The sequence below is a fragment of the Erythrolamprus reginae genome, chromosome 4 (assembly GCF_031021105.1).
Source record: "Erythrolamprus reginae isolate rEryReg1 chromosome 4, rEryReg1.hap1, whole genome shotgun sequence".
Lineage (NCBI taxonomy): Eukaryota > Metazoa > Chordata > Lepidosauria > Squamata > Dipsadidae > Erythrolamprus > Erythrolamprus reginae.
In genome coordinates, this window is record NC_091953.1 from 79,539,779 (window position 1) to 79,558,174 (window position 18,396).

General features: G+C 41.8%; 1 protein-coding gene across 2 annotated transcripts in view; it reads right to left on the bottom strand.

Annotated features, from left to right (window-relative positions):
• PHEX (phosphate regulating endopeptidase X-linked) overlaps positions 1–18,095 on the bottom strand; it is a 236,351-nt gene extending 218,256 nt beyond the window's left edge. Inside the window, exons 1-2 of one of the 2 annotated variants that reach the window (XM_070750614.1) lie at positions 17,612–18,095; positions 2,228–2,296 (exon numbers count right to left, since the gene is read on the bottom strand). In XM_070750614.1, the coding sequence (XP_070606715.1) occupies positions 2,228–2,296; positions 17,612–17,735 (193 nt within the window). In that variant the 5' untranslated portion in view covers positions 17,736–18,095. The remainder of the gene's footprint in view (positions 1–2,227; positions 2,297–17,611) is intronic. The other variant, XM_070750615.1, reaches the window with a different exon arrangement.
• Positions 18,096–18,396: the final 301 nt, after the last annotated feature.

Genomic DNA, 18,396 nt, shown 5'->3' on the forward strand with positions numbered 1-18,396 from the left:
CTGGCAGTGTCTGCAGGCTTAGGGGCCTAGATAGAGGACAGCAGGCTTTGACTGAACTCTGGCAAAATCAAATGGCTTTGAGTACATGGGGATCTGGCACTTTGTCAACTTTGACTCTGAATGGGATGGCACTGCCCCAGATAGATTCAGTTAACAGCTTCAGAGTTCTCCTGGACTCGTGCTTGAGGAATATGTGGCAGTTGTGGATAGAAGAGCCTTTCCAGAATGTCATGTGATGTGCCAGTTGTAGGACACCCTGTGCTCAGTAGTTCAGTCCCTAGTCACCTCACGGTTGGACTAGTGTAATGAGCTCTATATGGTGCTACCCTTGAAGAGTTTTAAAGTTTTAAAGGCTACAGCTGGTGCATAGTGTGGTGATGGGGGCAGTTTTGGGGGCCCCAAGAATGGCCCTGTAACACCACTGCTCTGTGATCTGCATGGTTGTTGGTTGTTGGTCTGCTTCTGGATGCAATTCATGGTGTTGGTGAATTGCACCAATTCCATGTTTAAAATCCTTTGTGAATTATTCCAGCTGGTGGCATCCAGGAGGAGGGCCTTCACTGCTGTTGCTCCTGCCTTCTGGAACATTTTGCCCCCAATGTGAGATTGAACCCAAGAGTCTAAAGACCTAACTCTGCCTGGTGGCCTAGAGGCCCAATGAAGTAACAAAACAGTGGAAATAGTTGATTGAGTAAAAGATCCTACCTCCCCGCATTCCACCCCCACCTTTCCTATATCTTTGGTTTTAATTTATTCAGGTTTTAATTTGTATATGTATTTTTATGTCTGGAATCCACCCAGGGTTATCTCATGGTAAGATGGATGGCCAATAAATTTTATAAACAGATAGATTATTAGTACTATTGGATAATCTCTTTTCTTTGACTTTTTCAATACATTAGCCTTCTCCCTCTCCCATCAGATTGATAATTATATATGGCCTTTCAGTAGGATCTTAGAACCAAAATAAGGAAGATGTGGCAGGTATATCCGCACAAAACTCCATTAATATAAATGGGGTGAACGCATGCCCTCTGCTTGCACAAAAGAAGCTTTATGCTCATGTGGAGGGTACTTATGTTGATGTGTGAAGCTCCACTTGAGCAAGTGGCAGGCGCTTGCGCACAAAGCTCCACTCATCTAGTAAGATAGTTTGGTGTTGTATAATATATAATAGAGAGTATAGTTTTGATACTAAGAAGAAGTAAAAGTCTTCTGAAGAATTCCTGCTGTAGAGTCTTCATTCTGAAACCTTTCCAGTGTCTGATATCCTTTCTACTTCTGGGCGGGCAGCTTCTTAATGCAACTGACAATATCACCATTCAATCCTTTCAGCACTTCCAATACAACACAACTCTATAGTGGCAATACAGGTAAAGCCCCAATTATGTTCTTTAGCATTGTCAAAATCTACTGTATTTCCTCCTGTTCTGAGAGCTTTGTACATCAAATGCTATAAGAATTCTTCTCAGCAGTCTATCAGATAGCTTGGGTGAACAAAATCATCTCTAGAAAGAATAATTGCCTCCTTCCTAGAAGAGAAATCAACTAACCCAAGATCTCCTGGTTTCTAGCCTGATGCCTTAATTACTATTCTAAATTGGCTCTCCCTGAACGATAGAACTATTTTTAAAAAAAATAAAACTAAGTTAAAATGGTTTCCAATCGATTACAATTTCCTGAGTTCTAAAGGAGAAAAAGGAGTTTATATCTCTTTGTACCAATACAGTTGAAACTCAAAAAATTAGAATATCATGCAAAAGTTCATTTATTTCAGTAATATAACTTAAAAGGTGAAACTTAATATATGAGAGAGACTCATTACATGCAAGGCAAGGTAGTTCAATCCCAAATCCACAATATCAGAAAATTAGAATATTACATGCAATCAATAAAGCAAGTATTGTACATAGACCAATGTCAGACCTCTGAAAAGTATAAGCATGCATATGTACACAATACTTGGGTTGGGCCCCTTTTGTAGCAATTACTGCCTCAAAATTGTGGATTTGGGGTTTTTCATGATCTGTACCCCATAATCATCACAATTATGACAAATCACAGCTTGAGGTATCTTGCTTTGCATATAATGAGTCTCTCTCATATATTAAGTTTCATTTTTTAAGTTGCATTACTGAAATAAATGAACTTTTGCACGATATTCTAATTTTTCAAATTTCACCTGAATGCTTCATCTAAATTAAAAGAAAAGTAATTCTTTACTTACCAGCTTCAATGCATTCAGGAGTCAAGCAATATTGTTGTTCTGCGTGAAATTTGATGTGTCCTTGACTAACTGCAAAAGGAAAAGAACAACATTGTGGCCATCTTTGCCTCAATAAATATTTTTTATGAATCTAAAGACATTAGTTGGGTGATTGTGACAATGCTGGTACAGAAGGAAAAGATATCCATCTCTTGATACAATATTTTCCCCAAAACAGAAAATACTTTTGTATACTATCAACTACTTGTTCACTCCCCATACCAGTTTGACTCAGAAGCAACACCTGTGAATCTTTTTATTACTAAATGGAGAGAAAGGTTAGGGTGAGCAGATAATCTATGGTTGTGAATTTAGGGTTTTGAATCTGATCTCAATCATGATCATTGAATCTCATTGTATTAATTAATTTCCTAATTGACACAGCACTAAAATGTTGCTTGTACTTTGTATCCTATTTCCACAGAAAAAAAGAAGACAAATAAGACCCCAGGCAGAAAGAGAAAGCAGTTGTATTTAATATTCTTGTTAACTGTAACTAAAAATAGAACTGGAAAATTTGGGTATGATAATCTTAGTCCCCACCAGCTATCATATGTATTAGAGTGAACATTTTGTGAGATTTCCAAAATCCAAATGTCCCAAACTCAATGTTTGGGGACACTTATACATGCCTAAGCTCTAAAATGCTGTAAGTGCTATCTGTGTCAACAAAAACATTATAGGGAAGAATAAAACAGGATGAAGGGGAAGAAAAGTAAAGAGATTAACTTTTCCAGTTCAACAAACCCTTTGGGAAGACTTTAAGAACCTCCTTCATCTTTTGCAAAATAGTCAGTGCTTTGGATTTTTAAAAAGTATTCTTGTTTTTATAATTTCACAATTGTTTTCCTCATCCTGTATTCTTCCAAATATTTTAGTGTGACACATGTTCAGGAATAATAAGAAGTAGCTTCATGACACATAGATAAAAAGATTGCCCTTTCTTGCACTAGTGGCTAATTGTAAAAATATTTTATCTAATTTGCCAGCATTTTTAATCCAGAAGGAATGACAAAACAAGTAACATATTGTCATGAAGCAAATTTCTACCTCTTGCCTGTATGTCATGATAATGTGCTTGGATAACACCTTAGCCCAGTGTTTCCCAACCTTGGCAACTTGAAGATAATTGGACTTCAACTCCCAGAATTCCCCAGCCAGCGAATGCTGGCTGGGGAATTCTGGAGGTTGAAGTCCAGATATCTTCAAGTTGCCAAGGTTGGGAAACACTGCCTTAGCCAACAGCTCTGTTGCATTTGGAATTATCATTTGATGTTCTTATCAGAACAGTGCCTATCTGACCTGGAATTGATGTCTTTGGCACCCTTGTTGTTGTTAAATCAGTGCTCGGAGACTTCTTCAGTTCAACAGATTTATTTCATTAAGTATAATCAGAGGAACTGCACTCTACAACAATCAACTCCCAACAAGGGCAACGGCTAATCCGTTGCCCTATTTATACATTTCTTTTTGGCGGGAACCTTTTCTGACAACCGTTTATTTTTTGGCAGCATTTCTAACTCAAGCCGCGTTTTAACCAATCAGTGATTTTTACCGTTTATTCCTTTTTACAAACATAACATCCCTCCCCTTTTAGTTTGGTGATTGGGTATTAGGTATTTATCCAAGTGATGTAATCTTGTAACCTAATTGGTAGCTTGGGCATTCGTTGTGACCTGCGCAGTTCATTTTCCTGAGAGCTACCTCCCTGGATGGATGGCGTTTGCGGTCCGCTTTTTGCTGGTCTGTTTGCGTTGATGCAGCCGGATCTTCGCTGGCCTCCAGGGCTAACAGGTAGCTGTCGCTGGATTCCTGAACAGGTTCGGGTGAGTACTCTTTTTGATTCTCTAAAGTGGGTAAAGTTATATTGTTAGTTTTTATTCATTTGCGTATTTGGTCTATGTGACGGTGCCAAATTCGCCCGTCGCTTAATAGGATTAAATAAGTTTTTGAACAAAGTTTTTCTTTTATTTTCCTTTCTTTCCATTTTAATTCTGTATCATAATGCCTTGCAAATATTAGGTCACCGATGTTAAAACTTCTTGTTGGTTGTTTAAGCCTCTCATCTGTTTCGGTTTGATAGTCTGGGTGTATTCGGTCTAATTTGGAGCGTATGTTTCTCCCCATGAGGAGTTCTGCTGGGCTTTTTTGTGTCGTGGCTGATGGAGTGATGTGTTGTATTACTAAAAATTTGTCGATTTGTTGTTGCCAGTCTCTTGAGGGTGCTTTATTTAAGACTTCTTTTGTGATTCTCACCATTTGTTCTGCTTGACCATACGCTTGCAGAAAATAAGCCAGTGTGAGAGTATGTTTAATGCCTAGGTCTGCCAGAAACAGCTCCATTTGATGGGCTGTTAATTGTGGCCCGTTATCGGATACTAAGGTATCAGGAATGCCGTGTGTTGAGAATAATTTTTGTAGGACCTTTATTGTTGCACTGGTTGTTGTTGAAGTCATTAGGGCAATCTCTAGCCATTTGGAATATGCATCAACTATTATTAGAAATGACTGTCCTCGTATTGGTCCGGCGAAATCAATGTGTATTCTTGACCAAGGACCTCTCAAAGTGGGCCATTCAGAAAGTCTGGATTTTGGAGGATCTGGTCTTGATAGTTGGCATGGCGAGCAAGCGGCAACCCATAATTCGATGTCCTTGTCCAAACCGGGCCACCATAGATGGCTTCTGGCTAGGGTTTTCATTTTAACTATGCCAGGGTGGCCCTGGTGTAGTAACTTCAAAGCTCTTTTTTGGAGGTTTTGGGGAATTCTATTTGCCTATTTTTAAAAGGCTGGAATTGTTCTGGTATTTTTTCTGTTGGCCATCCTTTTAAGATCCAGTGGTACCTTGTGATACGAACCTCCCGTGATATGAACATTTCAAGATACGAACTCCCCCCCAATTTTCTTAACGTATCCAGGACTGGCAGTTGTTTCAGTTTTCTTCTTAGGCAAGACTCTAGATGGGTGGATGGATAAATGGATGGATAAATGGATGGGTGGGTGGGTGGGTGGATGGATAGAAAGAAAGAAAGAAAGAAAGATAGATAGATAGATAGATAGATAGATAGATAGATAATGGATAGATGGATGGATGGATGGATGGATAGATAGATAGATAAAGATAATGGATAGATGGATGGATGGATGGATGGATGGATGGATGGATGGATGGATAGATAGATAGATAGATAGATAGATAGATAGATACATTGATAGATGATGGATGGATAGATAGATAGATACATTGATAGATGATGGATGAATGGATAGATAGATAGATAGATAGATAGAAAGAAAGAAAAAGGAAGCCCCCACCCGGCTTTCGTGAGGCCCAGCCCATTGCCACCCCAGCACACCACGAAAACACGCTCAGTCGGAGGGGGGGAACAGCTCCGAGAAAGACAGGGAAGCCCCCGCCCCATCCACACACAAACCCCTCCAGGGAAACACGAGACTGTGAAGCTGCATGAGGCACATATGGGAGGGAGCCTCTGAGGAGAAGGTTGAATGGTGCAGAAATAAAGAAAGAAACCCGTGTTCGCCAGTCCCTCAGTTGCTCTCTCGTCCTCAGGCAAAGCCGCCGGGCACGTCCAGGGGGCGAGCCCAGCACAGCCAACAGGCAGCTTCTCTCTCTCTCTCTCACACACACACACACACACTCCCCCCTCTCTCTTTCCCTTCCTCTATTTCTCTTTCTCTTTCTGATGGGCAGGAGGGGCGAAGAGGACTCAGAGCGGTTTCTCCTGGACGGGGCTGCACAGGATTAGAGGGAGGAGAAGCAGCAGCTGGATTAGGACTCTGGATCGTTACTTCAATTGGGTGCCACTTCTTTGTCCGGGAAGAAAAAGGGGAGCATGTGGCTGTCCCCACGGGCTCCAGAGGAGGAGAAGGAAGGGGGCATCTTGTCAAGGGAGCCTTGTCTGAAGCTGAAGTGCTGGGATTCTCCTTTGCCATCACCGAAAACTTCTCGCCCCCTCCTCCACGCATAATAAGGATCCTTTGCCTTTTATTCTTTCAGCCACCCTTATTCCTCACGTTCCAGGATCCCCTGCCATTTATTCTTTCAGCCACCCTTATTCCTCACGTTCCAGGATCCCCTGCCATTTATTCTTTCAGCCACCCATATCCTTTACGTTCCACATTTCCAGGAATCCCCCCCGGCATTTCTTCCTCAACCCGCCTCCTTTTGCTGCGCCTCCCCACCCTCTGTTCGCCTCGCTTCTAAAATTTTGGATTTTCCTATTGGCTTGCACGCATTATTCGCTTTTCCATTGTTTCCTATGGGATACATTGTTTCATCTTACGAACTTTTCACCTTACGAACCTCATCCTGGAACCAATTAAGTTCGTAAGATGAGGTATTACTGTGGGAGTTCAGTAATCCTAAAAACACTTGTAGTTCGGTCTTGTTAGTGGGGGCAGGAGCTCTTTTAATAGCTGCCACTTTTTCATCAGTGGGGTGGATGCCAAATTTGTCAATTTTGAATCCCAGGAACTCTACACTGGGAACGGCCCAAGAACATTTGTTTGCTTTCAATCGGAGACCTGTCTCTTTAAATTTACTTAAGACGGCTCTGATTCTTTCCCATAGTTCCTTTTTTGATTTAGCTGAGATGAGCACGTCATCAGAGTAGGGAATGACCCCCAGGAATTTGATGCAAGATGCGTTCCATGAGACCCTGAAAAATCCCCACTTTTTCATCAGTGGAGTGGATGCCAAATTTGTCAATTTTGAATCCCAGGAACTCTACACTGGGAACGGCCCAAGAACATTTGTTTGCTTTCAATCGGAGACCTGTCTCTTTAAATTTACTTAAGACGGCTCTGATTCTTTCCCATAGTTCCTTTTTTGATTTAGCTGAGATGAGCATGTCATCAAAGTAGGGAATGACCCCCAGGAATTTGATGCAAGATGCGTTCCATGAGACCCTGAAAAATCCCGGGGGCGGTAGATACCCCAAATTGGAGTCTTGAGCATTTAAGATGCTCCTTTGAATGTTTGATGTAGGAAGGAAATCCTATATACAGTATCACTATTTTAGGCATTGATGCTGTGTGTTTATTGTGCTATGTATGTTTTATTGTATGTTGGAGAAAATTTTAAAAAAATATACCCTCCCCCCCAAAAAAGAGAGGATTTGGTGTCAGAGACTGAAAGCCAACCAGGGCCTTCTGCACCTCCTGAGGTGCACATGAGTGACTCAGGAGAAGAGGAGGAGCCTCTTCTTGATGCTAGGGCATGTAGGGCTGTTAGAAGGCAGGAGTGGCTAAGCAAGAGGAGGTTTCTTCGTGAATAGATCTGTAGAACAATTGGCCATGCCCTTCAACTGTTTAAGACTTAACCACATGATGCTTCATTGCAGAAGTCAATGTTGTTAAATTCCAGAAGGGTTTTGTTCATCTCTCTCTCTCTCAGACATACTTGTTCAGTTTGTGATGTTAAAAATTGGCTTTTCTGATTTTGTTAATGATCTCCAGGCTTTCTGCAAATCTTGTGTAAGTTACAGGGAAGGATATCTGCTTGGATGTTGGCCAGTTGTTAAGCCATTAATTAACAGCTGTCTCACTGAACAGCCTTCTTCATGATTGCTTGAACTTTTAAAAAATACCCAATTGCTAAGAAAATATTAGGAGTAAGTAATTAGTCTCTGTCTGTCTGGGGTTTTTTGTTTGTTTGTTTGTTTGTTTGTTATTTGGATTTACAGACTCTGGGCGGTGAACAACGATATAAAAACAATAAAACAATTTTAAGAAACACTTAATTAAAACATTTATCCATTCAGCTGGTACAAGATGGAACCAGTCACTGGCTCCAGGCCTGCTGGAAAAGCCATGTTTTTAGGAACTTTCTGAAGGCCAGGAGGGTAGAGATCATGCGGATCTCAAAAAATCCATTTATGTGGGCATATTTATTAGTAGGGTTTATATGGTGACAGAACAGTTAGATGCCAGTGGTAGTTGCTGGTCTGGTGAAAGCAAGTGGAGCAGGTTCTTCCTGAGTTATCTCAGAACAGTTTGACCCTGCTGTTCCTGAAGAAGTGGACAGGATCCTAGGGAGTATCCATGCAAGCATCTGTGTTTTAGACTCATGCCCCTCCTGGCTTGTGAAAACTTCTTTTTTTCATCAAAGAATGTTTTTATTTTTCTCTCTAATCACAAATACAATATAAAATACCAACAACATCAAATTGCGTCACATTAAATCAATTTTGAGATTTCGGTATACAAATCCAATGCAACCTCCTTTACTTTTGACATCTGGACAAAAATAGATTCTCAAATTTCTTATTATACTAATAAGTTATTAACTAATACACTTTTTAAGCTGTTCTTAATTTTGATCACCTCTAATTGATTAGGCTGTAGTATTTCAAATTTCTCCATATCTCCTCCATATCAATTTTCATGTATATTTATTAACCATTTTTAATAGTAAACGCCCTTTAAAATAAAAGAATCTATGAATAAAGAAAAAAACCCCAAAATTTCCAAAAACAAATTCAAGGGGGAAAAAGCCGAATAGTACAGTGAACCCTCGAGTTTCGCGTCCTCAAGGATCGCGAAAGGGCTATTTCGCGAGTTTTCAACCCGGAAGTAAACTCCACCATCTACGCATGCGTGCCCTTCCACGCATGCGTAGATGGTGGAGTTTCCCCGCCGGGCAGAGGCTTCCCTGGGTCTTCCCCCTCTTGCCCCCGTAAGACCCCAGCGGCACGCGAGCAACGGCGTGGGCGGGCGGGCGGCACGCGCGGGGACACCCCAGCTCGGCTCCCCAGCTGGGAAGCGGCCCCAGCAACAGCGTGGGCGGGCGGGCGGTGCCCGCGCGCTTGGGGACATCGCAGCTCGCTCCCCAGCTGGGGAGCCGAGCTAGGGAGTCCGGACCGCGCGCGCGTTGCTGGGGAAAGCGCGCGCGCTTGGGGAATCCCTAGCTCCGCTTCCCAGCTGGGGAGCGGAGCTAGGGATTCCCCAAGCGCGCGCGCTTTCCCCAGCAACGCGCGCGCGGTCCGGACTCCCTAGCTCGGCTCCCCAGCTGGGAAGCGGCCCCAGCAACAGCGTGGGCGGGCGGGCGGTGCCCGCGCGCTTGGGGACATCGCAGCTCGCTCCCCAGCTGGGGAGCCGAGCTAGGGAGTCCGGACCGCGCGCGCGTTGCTGGGGAAAGCGCGCGCGCTGCTGGGGAAAGCGCGCGCGCTTGGGGAATCCCTAGCTCCGCTTCCCAGCTGGGGAGCCGAGCTAGGGAGTCCGGACCGCGCGCGCGTTGCTGGGGAAAGCGCGCGCGCTTGGGGAATCCCTAGCTCCGCTTCCCAGCTGGGGAGCGGAGCTAGGGATTCCCCAAGCGCGCGCGCTTTCCCCAGCAACGCGCGCGCGGTCCGGACTCCCTAGCTCGGCTCCCCAGCTGGGAAGCGGCCCCAGCAACAGCGTGGGCGGGCGGGCGGTGCCCGCGCGCTTGGGGACATCGCAGCTCGCTCCCCAGCTGGGGAGCCGAGCTAGGGAGTCCCGACCGCGCGCGCGTTGCTGGGGAAAGCGCGCGCGCTTGGGGAATCCCTAGCTCGGCTCCCCAGCTGGGGAGCGGAGCTAGGGATTCCCCAAGCACGCGCGCTTTCCCCAGCAACGCGCGCGCGGTCCGGACTCCCTAGCTCGGCTCCCCAGCTGGGGAGCGGAGCTAGGGATTCCCCAAGCGCGCGCGCTTTCCCCAGCAACGCGCGGGCGGTCGGGACTCCCTAGCTTGGCTCCCCAGCTGGGAAGCGGCCCCAGCAACAGCGTGAGCAATGGGGTGGGCGGGCGCGAGCAACGGGGTGGGCGGGCGAAGGGCGGGCGGCAGTGGAAGCAAAAACACCATCTGCGCAAGCGCAGATGGTGTTTTTACTTCCGCACCGCTACTTCGCTAAAAATCGATCATCGCGTGGGGTCCTGGAACGGAACCCTCGCGATGATCGAGGGTTCACTGTATATCACCAATATCGCCAAACTAACCAAATTAATAAACCTAATTAAGACTAATTCCTTTAAATAGGAATTATAAAAAGAAAAAATAAAGATATATGATTTAAAGTTAAAAAGGAAGAATAAAGGAAAAGGGAAGGTGTAAAGAAAAAGCACAGTAAGAAAGAAAAGAAAAAGAAAACAACAAAGAAGAAAGAAAGAAAAAGTATCATTCTTCTTCTTGCCAACCTCCCATGTAAAACCAAATAACTCTATCGTAGCTTGCAGAACTTTATGGTTCGCAAATGAACCAATAAAATCCTCCAACCCACTCTAGACCATTTCACTATAAATCCAGTGACTTAATAAACTCACCATACCCTTCTCCATTATCTAAACCCTTTGAAATCATACCCTACTCTAATTTTAACGCTGTATACTCAGTGGAATCCTCATACCCTGTTCTAATTATATCGCTGCAAACCCAGCAGAATCATAATACCCTACTCTAATTGTATCACTGTAAACCTATTGGAATCATCATGCCCTATTCTAAAAAGAAAAAAACCCATTGGAATCAACTTCTAAGTATATCACTAAATACCCAGCTGAATCTTCATATCCTACTCTAAATATATTGATCCCAATAGATTTTAAAAAGTTCACTTTCTTTACAACAAATTAATTTATAACCTTTCATAAATATACGAAAAAAAGATTTTTTTAAAAAAATAATCATCATAGTCCACCTTTTAAAATTTATAGTCTGTGTTTCTATAATTCCATAAGTTGTATAATCAATGATTATCATCAACATTATTTTCTTTTCTTAGAAACATAGAAACATAGAAGACTGACAGCAGAAAAAGACCTCATGGTCCATCTAGTCTGCCCTTATACTTTATCTTGTATTTTATCTTACAATGGATATATGTTTATCCCAGGCATATTTAAATTCAGTTACTGTGGATTTACCAACCACGTCTGCTGGAAGTTTGTTCCAAGGATCTACTACTCTTTCAGTAAAATAATATTTTCTCACGTTGCTTTTGATTTTCCATGACTAACTTCAGATTATGTCCCCTTGTTCTTGTGTTCACTTTCCTATTAAAAACACTTCCCTCCTGAACCTTATTTAACCCTTTAACATATTTAAATGTTTCGATCATGTCCCCCCCTTTTCCTTCTGTCCTCCAGACTATACAGAGTGAGTTCATTAAGTCTTTCCTGATACGTTTTATGCTTAAGACCTTCCACCATTCTTGTAGCCCATCTTTGGACCCGTTCAATTTTGTCAATATCTTTTTGTAGGTGAGGTCTCCAGAACTGAACACAGTATTCCAAATGTGGTCTCACCAGCGCTCTATATAAGGAGATCACAATCTCCCTCTTCCTGCTTGTTATACCTCTAGCTATGCAGCCAAGCATCCTACTTGCTCTTCCTACTGCCTGACCACACTGCTCACCCATTTTGAGACTGTCAGAAATCACTACCCCTAAATCCTTCTCTTCTGAAGTTTTTGCTAACACAGAACTGCCAATACAATACTCAGATTGAGGATTCCTTTTCCCCAAGTGCATTATTTTACATTTGGAAACATTAAACTGCAGTTTCCATTGCTTTGACCATTTATCTAGTAAAGCTAAATCATTTACCATATTACAGACCCCTCCAGGAATATCAACCCTATTGCACACTTTAGAGTCATCGGCAAATAGGCAAACCTTCCCTACCAAACCTTCCCCTATGTCACTCACAAACATATTAAAAGGAATAGGACCCAGAACAGACCCTTGTGGCACACCGCTTGTAACCTGTCTCTGCTCAGAATACTCGCCATTAACAATAACTCTCTGATGTCTACGCTTCAGCCAGCTTAAAATCCTTTGAACTATCCAGGGATTAAGTCCAATCTTCACTAATTTATCTATCAGCTCTTTATGTGGAACCGTATCAAAGGCTTCATTATTTAATTTTGTTATAATATAAAACAATTCAAATTGAAATTTCTTAATTAGCATCATTACATCTTTTTGCATAATTTAATTATTATAGATAAAAAGCTTTATCATAATTTCAGTCTTTTTCCTTAAAATTGCCGTTGTTATTATCAGTCATATTTCCACTCCATAATTCTTTTTCCAAATGAAACTCTAATCTATCTCTGATAGAAAAATCCAGTATGTGAAAGTTTTATCTATTGCCAATTTATGTAACTGTTGTGGTTAGCTCTGGCCCAGCTCCTGCCCCAAGGAATGTGCAGGTGGATGTGGGGGAAACATCCACATGCCGCAGGCCTGTTTTGCTCCCGATGGAATCTGCCGACGAAGCCTCCTCTGACCAAGGAAGCGGGAGTGACAGGGAAGAGGGGAGTTTGGCAGACAGCCCAGGAGATCAATCATCTGTATCATCCCTGGATACTGAACAAGAATTGATTACACATCCACACATGCGTAGAGTGATGCATAGGAGACAACAACTGAAGGATTATTACAAGAGAAAATGAGGCCACCTGTGGTTGGGTGGGGCTGCTGTAATTAGTGCTACAGATAAAAGTGCAGCTTGGTGTTTTAGCCTCATGGCAGTTTATCTGATTCATTGTTTCATCAAGATCGTGGTTTTTGTGCTGTTCAAGATTATGTAGGGACTCTCTGGACTTTAGAATTGGACTCAATTTCCCAGTTATTGGGTGAGCAATTGGATTGCATTTAACCTGTGCCTTGTGTGTACCAGAAAATCCCTTTGACATTGAAAAAGGGAGCTGTTCCTGTTTTTCTGTTTATAAAAACTTTTGGGTTTTCCTTTTATCATGTGGTGTGTGTCTTCCTGGACTAATTACCCTGTAATTACAGGTGGTTGAAACATGCTGGCAGAACATGTAACCATGTCTCTGCAAAGTTCCTTTGTTCCAAAACAATGCTGATATCATCCTTTCTTCATAAAAATAAATACATAACAAAGAGAATCCATCCTTCCAACCACATAGCTGATAAGGAACCATCTGTTGCCCTCTTTTACAAATACAGATCGCAAGTCTCAATGCAGTAACTCCTCCAAACCAGAAGATGGCAGACCATAGACAAAGCTGATACCTCTCTTCCTTGAATGCAAGGGGAAATAACTTCAACGAAAAAAGAATGTAATCCAAATAAAATCCAAATGAAGTCTAAATTCAAATTCCATATCTTTAAAGCCTTTAAAGCTCTTCAAAAGAGAAGATAAAATTTTAGGCAATTTGCTGTAGTTCAAAGCTTCCACTGTAGTTCAAAGCTTCCTCTATGACGAGCAGCCGCTATGATTCCAATTTCTAGCTTCTGTTTCCGTTAGTAGAAAAAATAAAAAATATCAATTTTGAATCTCTTTCAGCACTCCAAACCTACCAGCATGCCGCTTAACCCTTCTTCACCATGCCTATGCTTAAAACTTTTCCTCTTCTCAGATGTTACCGCTCTTCTTCAATCTCCTGCATTGTGTTGTCTCCCGCGGCTAGTCACAGACATGGCAGCCTGGCCGACTTTGCACCACTGCCGGTGCGAGACCAGGAAGGTTTGTCTGGCGGGGTATGCCGACCCCAGACAAGACCCCCGGTAGCATCGGTTACATCACCTCCCCTCCAGGGAGCATCGAGTCCGGTTCAGAAGAACCACCATTTGGGGCTACCCCCTAGAGAACAGGGGAGCCCCATGCTACCGTGGCCATTGATCCCGCCCCTCTCTCTTGTGAAAACTTCTTGACAGATGATATGAAGGTGAGTCTGGCAGTGATTAATGCTTACTTTTGTGAGATGGATTGTGTCTCAGCATTTTAAGAAGACTGTCTTCTTCTTAAGAAGCTGTCACTAGATTCCACCCTGTTGGATAATTTTTGATCTGTATACAATTCTCTTTTGGGGAAACATTGTTGAGAAGGAGGTTGCATGACTGCTCCAGAGGTTCCTGGATGAAATGGATTATCTAGATCAGTGATGGTAAACCTATGGCATGGATGCCACAGGTAGCACATGGAGCCATATTTGCTGGCATATGAGCCATTGGCCTAGCTCAGCTCCAGTGCGCATATGCAGGCTGGCTAGCTGATTTGGTTTGCACTGAGACTCTTAGAGGGTATTTTCAGCTTCCGGCGGGCCTCTGGGAGGATGGGGGAAGGCGTTTTTACCCTCTCCAGGCTCCATGGAAGCCTCTGGAGCCTGGGGAGTGTGAAAAAGGGGCCTACCAGGCCCACCAGAACTTGGGAAACAGGCCATTTCTGGCCTCCAGAGGGCCTCTCGGGTGGCAGGGGAGGCCATTTTCACCCTCCTCAGGCATTAAATTATGGGTGTGGACACTCGCACATGCACAATAGTGCACACTCACATGCTTTTGGCACCTGAGGGAAAAAAGGTTCACCATCACTGATCTAGACCCTTTCTTGTCTGGATATGGGATGGAAATGGCATTTATCATGCTTTTTGATTATCTCCTACATGGACAGTTTGGGGGTGGTGCATCCATCCTTGCTTTACTTGACTCTTTGTCAGCCTTTGATACCATCGACCATGGTATCCTTCTGGAGCAACTTTAGGGATTAGAAGTGGTTGGGGCTCTGGGTTGTCTTGGTTCATATCCTTCCTCTGTGGCCACTCTCAGTTGGTGTTGATAGAAAGCAAGATGTCCAGCCCTTGTTCCCTACTTTGTGGGGTACCTTGAGTTGTGAGCGCTCCTTGTCCACCTCTAGTAATGTCAGATTCTGAGGCTGATGAGCCAGGCCCCTCTGGATACCCTGGGCCAGTGGGGCTGCCAGTTGATGCAGAGAGTGAGAGTGAGGGGGAAAGTGACCTTAGTGAACCCGAGGAACCCCCAAAGGGGTCTGATATAACAATGGGGAAATGGTCTCAGTCGGAGGATGAGGAAGAATTAGAGTGGACAATTGTTATTAGATGCTAGATATAGGAGATTTCTGAGATGGCAAGAGGACTTGCATAGTAAAAGGAAATAAGCTTTCAGCTTTACTTCTTTGGGGTGTGGTGTCACTTCTAGGCAGTATAAAAATGAAGGATTTTGGATAATTGGGTGTGGGGTTTCAATGCCGTTCATGGCAGAGGTGTCCGAGTGGGGGGAAGCCTGAAAAAGTGTTCAAAAACATGATTCCTGCCTTATTAAAAGACATTCTTTGCTGGATGATATTTGTCTGAGATTCCCGTGAGCTGTTGTATTCTCTTGAATTATAAATTGCCACTGCTCTCACTAAGGAATGCAATTAGGCCAAGTTGGCGCATTCCCCAAACTTTGTTTATGTTTCACTTCGGACAGAAAAATTACTCCCTTTTTCTTGCCATTCAATCTGTTTTTCACTGTGTGCTGCTTTTGCCATTAAAGAGTGTGATTTTACCATGAAATAGTGTACTTTTGGGTTGGTGTTTTCACTCTGGGAGGCCATGCACAGAACACCTTTGGTCTACAGAGAATTGCCATCTCTGGTTTTGAATGAGACGGCACTGCCCGCAGACTCTGTGTGTAATCTGGGGGTTCTCCTGGACTCATGACTCCTGCTGGAAACTCATCAAGGGTATATTGCTTTTTGTCACCAAGAGAGTGTTATTGGCAGTGATGGGCTCCTAGGGGAATGGCCAGGAACCCAGTTCTGGTAGCAAAATTTGGAGCTCCACCCCAGGGCACCCAATTTGCACTGAAAGATGTTGAAACAAAATGCATAAGCCACGCCCACGGTGTGGTAGTAAAAATTTTGGTAGCCCATCACTGGTTATTGGTTTTACTCTTTTAATATTGTGGCTCTTTTTGTAAGCAACTTAAAGTCATTGAAAGTCAGTGAGTAGCTATATCAATTCTCTAAATTAAATAAATACAATTTCCTAAGTAAAATAGATTCAATACTATTTTGCAATAAGCATCTTGCTTTAGTAAGTACAGTCATATGGAATTTCCATTATAAACTTGATCAGATTTTTAACATTTAAGAGTTGTGACTAGTTGAAAACACAAGTCAGGTGATGCAACACCCAGAAAAATACAGCATACTTCATTTAATCCTCCAAGGAAAGATTGAAGGCAAATGAGGTCCAGCCAGAAGTCATCATAGTTTTGAAACCTAAGAGACTAGTTTGGCTAGGGCTTTTTCATGCAACTGTTGATAAAAATAGGATCACCAACATAATTGCCAACATCCGATGATGGATATGGCACAAGAAGAAGAAAATACAAGTCATCTGGGGGGCATCTGATAGGGGAAGGCTACCTTGCAATTTCTCTATGGAGCTCATTTGGCAAATGGACATTGACAATGAACCCTATTTTTATATGAAAGCAATTGTTATGCCCAACCATAATTAAATGTTTGGGAGGGAGTCTTTCATTTACTTTGGTTTCAGTGAAACTGAAGAAGTGAGAAACTCTATTCCCCTCTTAATAAATATTTAATTATTCATTTACAAATAATTCCCTCAACACTGTCAGACTTTTTACTAAATCTGCACTTCTATTTCTACTAGTTTTTCTCATCATTCCTATCATCCTTTTCCTCCCTTTTAGGACTGTATGACTATAACTTGTTGCTTGTATCCTAAATTTTTTATTAATATTGATTGCTTAGTTGATCTCTATGACAATCACATGATTCTTGACAAATGTATCTTTTTCTTTTATGTAAGCTTGAGAGCATGTGCACCAAGACAAATTCCTTGTGTGTCCAATCACACTTGGCCAATAAAAAAAACTCTATTTGGTAATCTTTAGTTTTAACAGTTCAAAAGCACAGATAAGAATTAATAGTCAAAATTTATAGAATATTTTGATGCACACCCAGGTTTCTTCTTTGATGTTCACAATAGTTTAATTGAAATCAAATGGAATAAAAATTTTCAATAAATCCATTGAGATTATTCATGAATTTCAAGCTTTGAAAGACCATTTATTTTTATACAAAAGCCACATATTAATTGTCAGTAGTTAGAATAAACAATGGTTTGTTTGTTTTTAATTCTTAAGTAACTCTTGCTCTTTTTTTAACAAAAATGTTACCTCCTTTTTATATAATGTTATCAATTTATAAAACTGGATAAAGGCATTATGATTAATATTGATATGGTTTGTTATTGAAATGATTTATTTATACAAGTTTTAAACTGTAACTTGATAAAATACATTGATATTTGTTGACCTTGGTTGCTTCTTAGTTAAAATGTAAGTAGCAAAAAAGGAATAAATGAATAATCCCAGCACTTGTTCAAACAAATAAATTTCAAGCCCTTTCAAGCCTTAAATTCAGTCTTTAACTTGGAAACAGAATCCTCAACAGTAAAACTACAGTGATTCTTCCAATTAGGGAACCTTACAATGTGATTAGAAGAGTAACATAGGATGAAATGGCAATACCATTACAAATTTTTTTACAAAATTGCATTTATGCTACTTCAATGGATTGAAACTTACCCAGAAAAAGGGCAATGCCAAGCACGACCGTGCTACTCATAAACACACCGAGAGACAGTTTGAGAAGTTTTCTGACAGTTCTCTTGTTGGCTGGAACCGATCTCCCTGTTGTCTCTCCTTCCATCAGGATAGATTTTCACAATTCCCTGAAAAATTGTCCTTGTTTTTTTTGTTCTTCTGCTGTTTGTTACTATTGACTTACAGAGAAGTCCCATCCACGAATCCCTTCTTTAAATCTCTTTTATTATTGAGTATTTCAGCAACTAACACTGTTGTCAAAATTCATTTCCCAATCTTTAACTCTTTCCAAAAGTGGGAGTGGATTGGGGTTGGGGGAAAAAAGACATAAAATGCAGTATTAAATTTCCTCCTTGATCAGGGTTTGGAAAGGCACACAGTGACAATTTAAGTCGTAGCTCTTGTTCTTTGCAATCAAGACAATTTTTGTCAACAGTGCAGGGCAAAAAAAATCCAGTGTTGTTTCAATGTATGGTTTCACAATTAAAATTTGTAAGAGTTTTTAAAAAATGTTTTCCAATCAAAAACTAAATTTCTGATAAAACTTTGCAGACAAGAGATTGATAAAAACATTCCTTTTTGTTAAGCAATTTGATTTTCTGCTGAATCTCGTTCATTTTCGTTCTAGCTGCTGCATTATTTTCCTTTACAGAATAAATCTTCTCCAACTTCAACTCCTTTTAAAGCTCCAAGGAATGTCTTACAGAGTTTTTATTTTAGGAGATTTGTTTATGACATCAAGTGCCAAAGATCAGAGTCATGCTTAT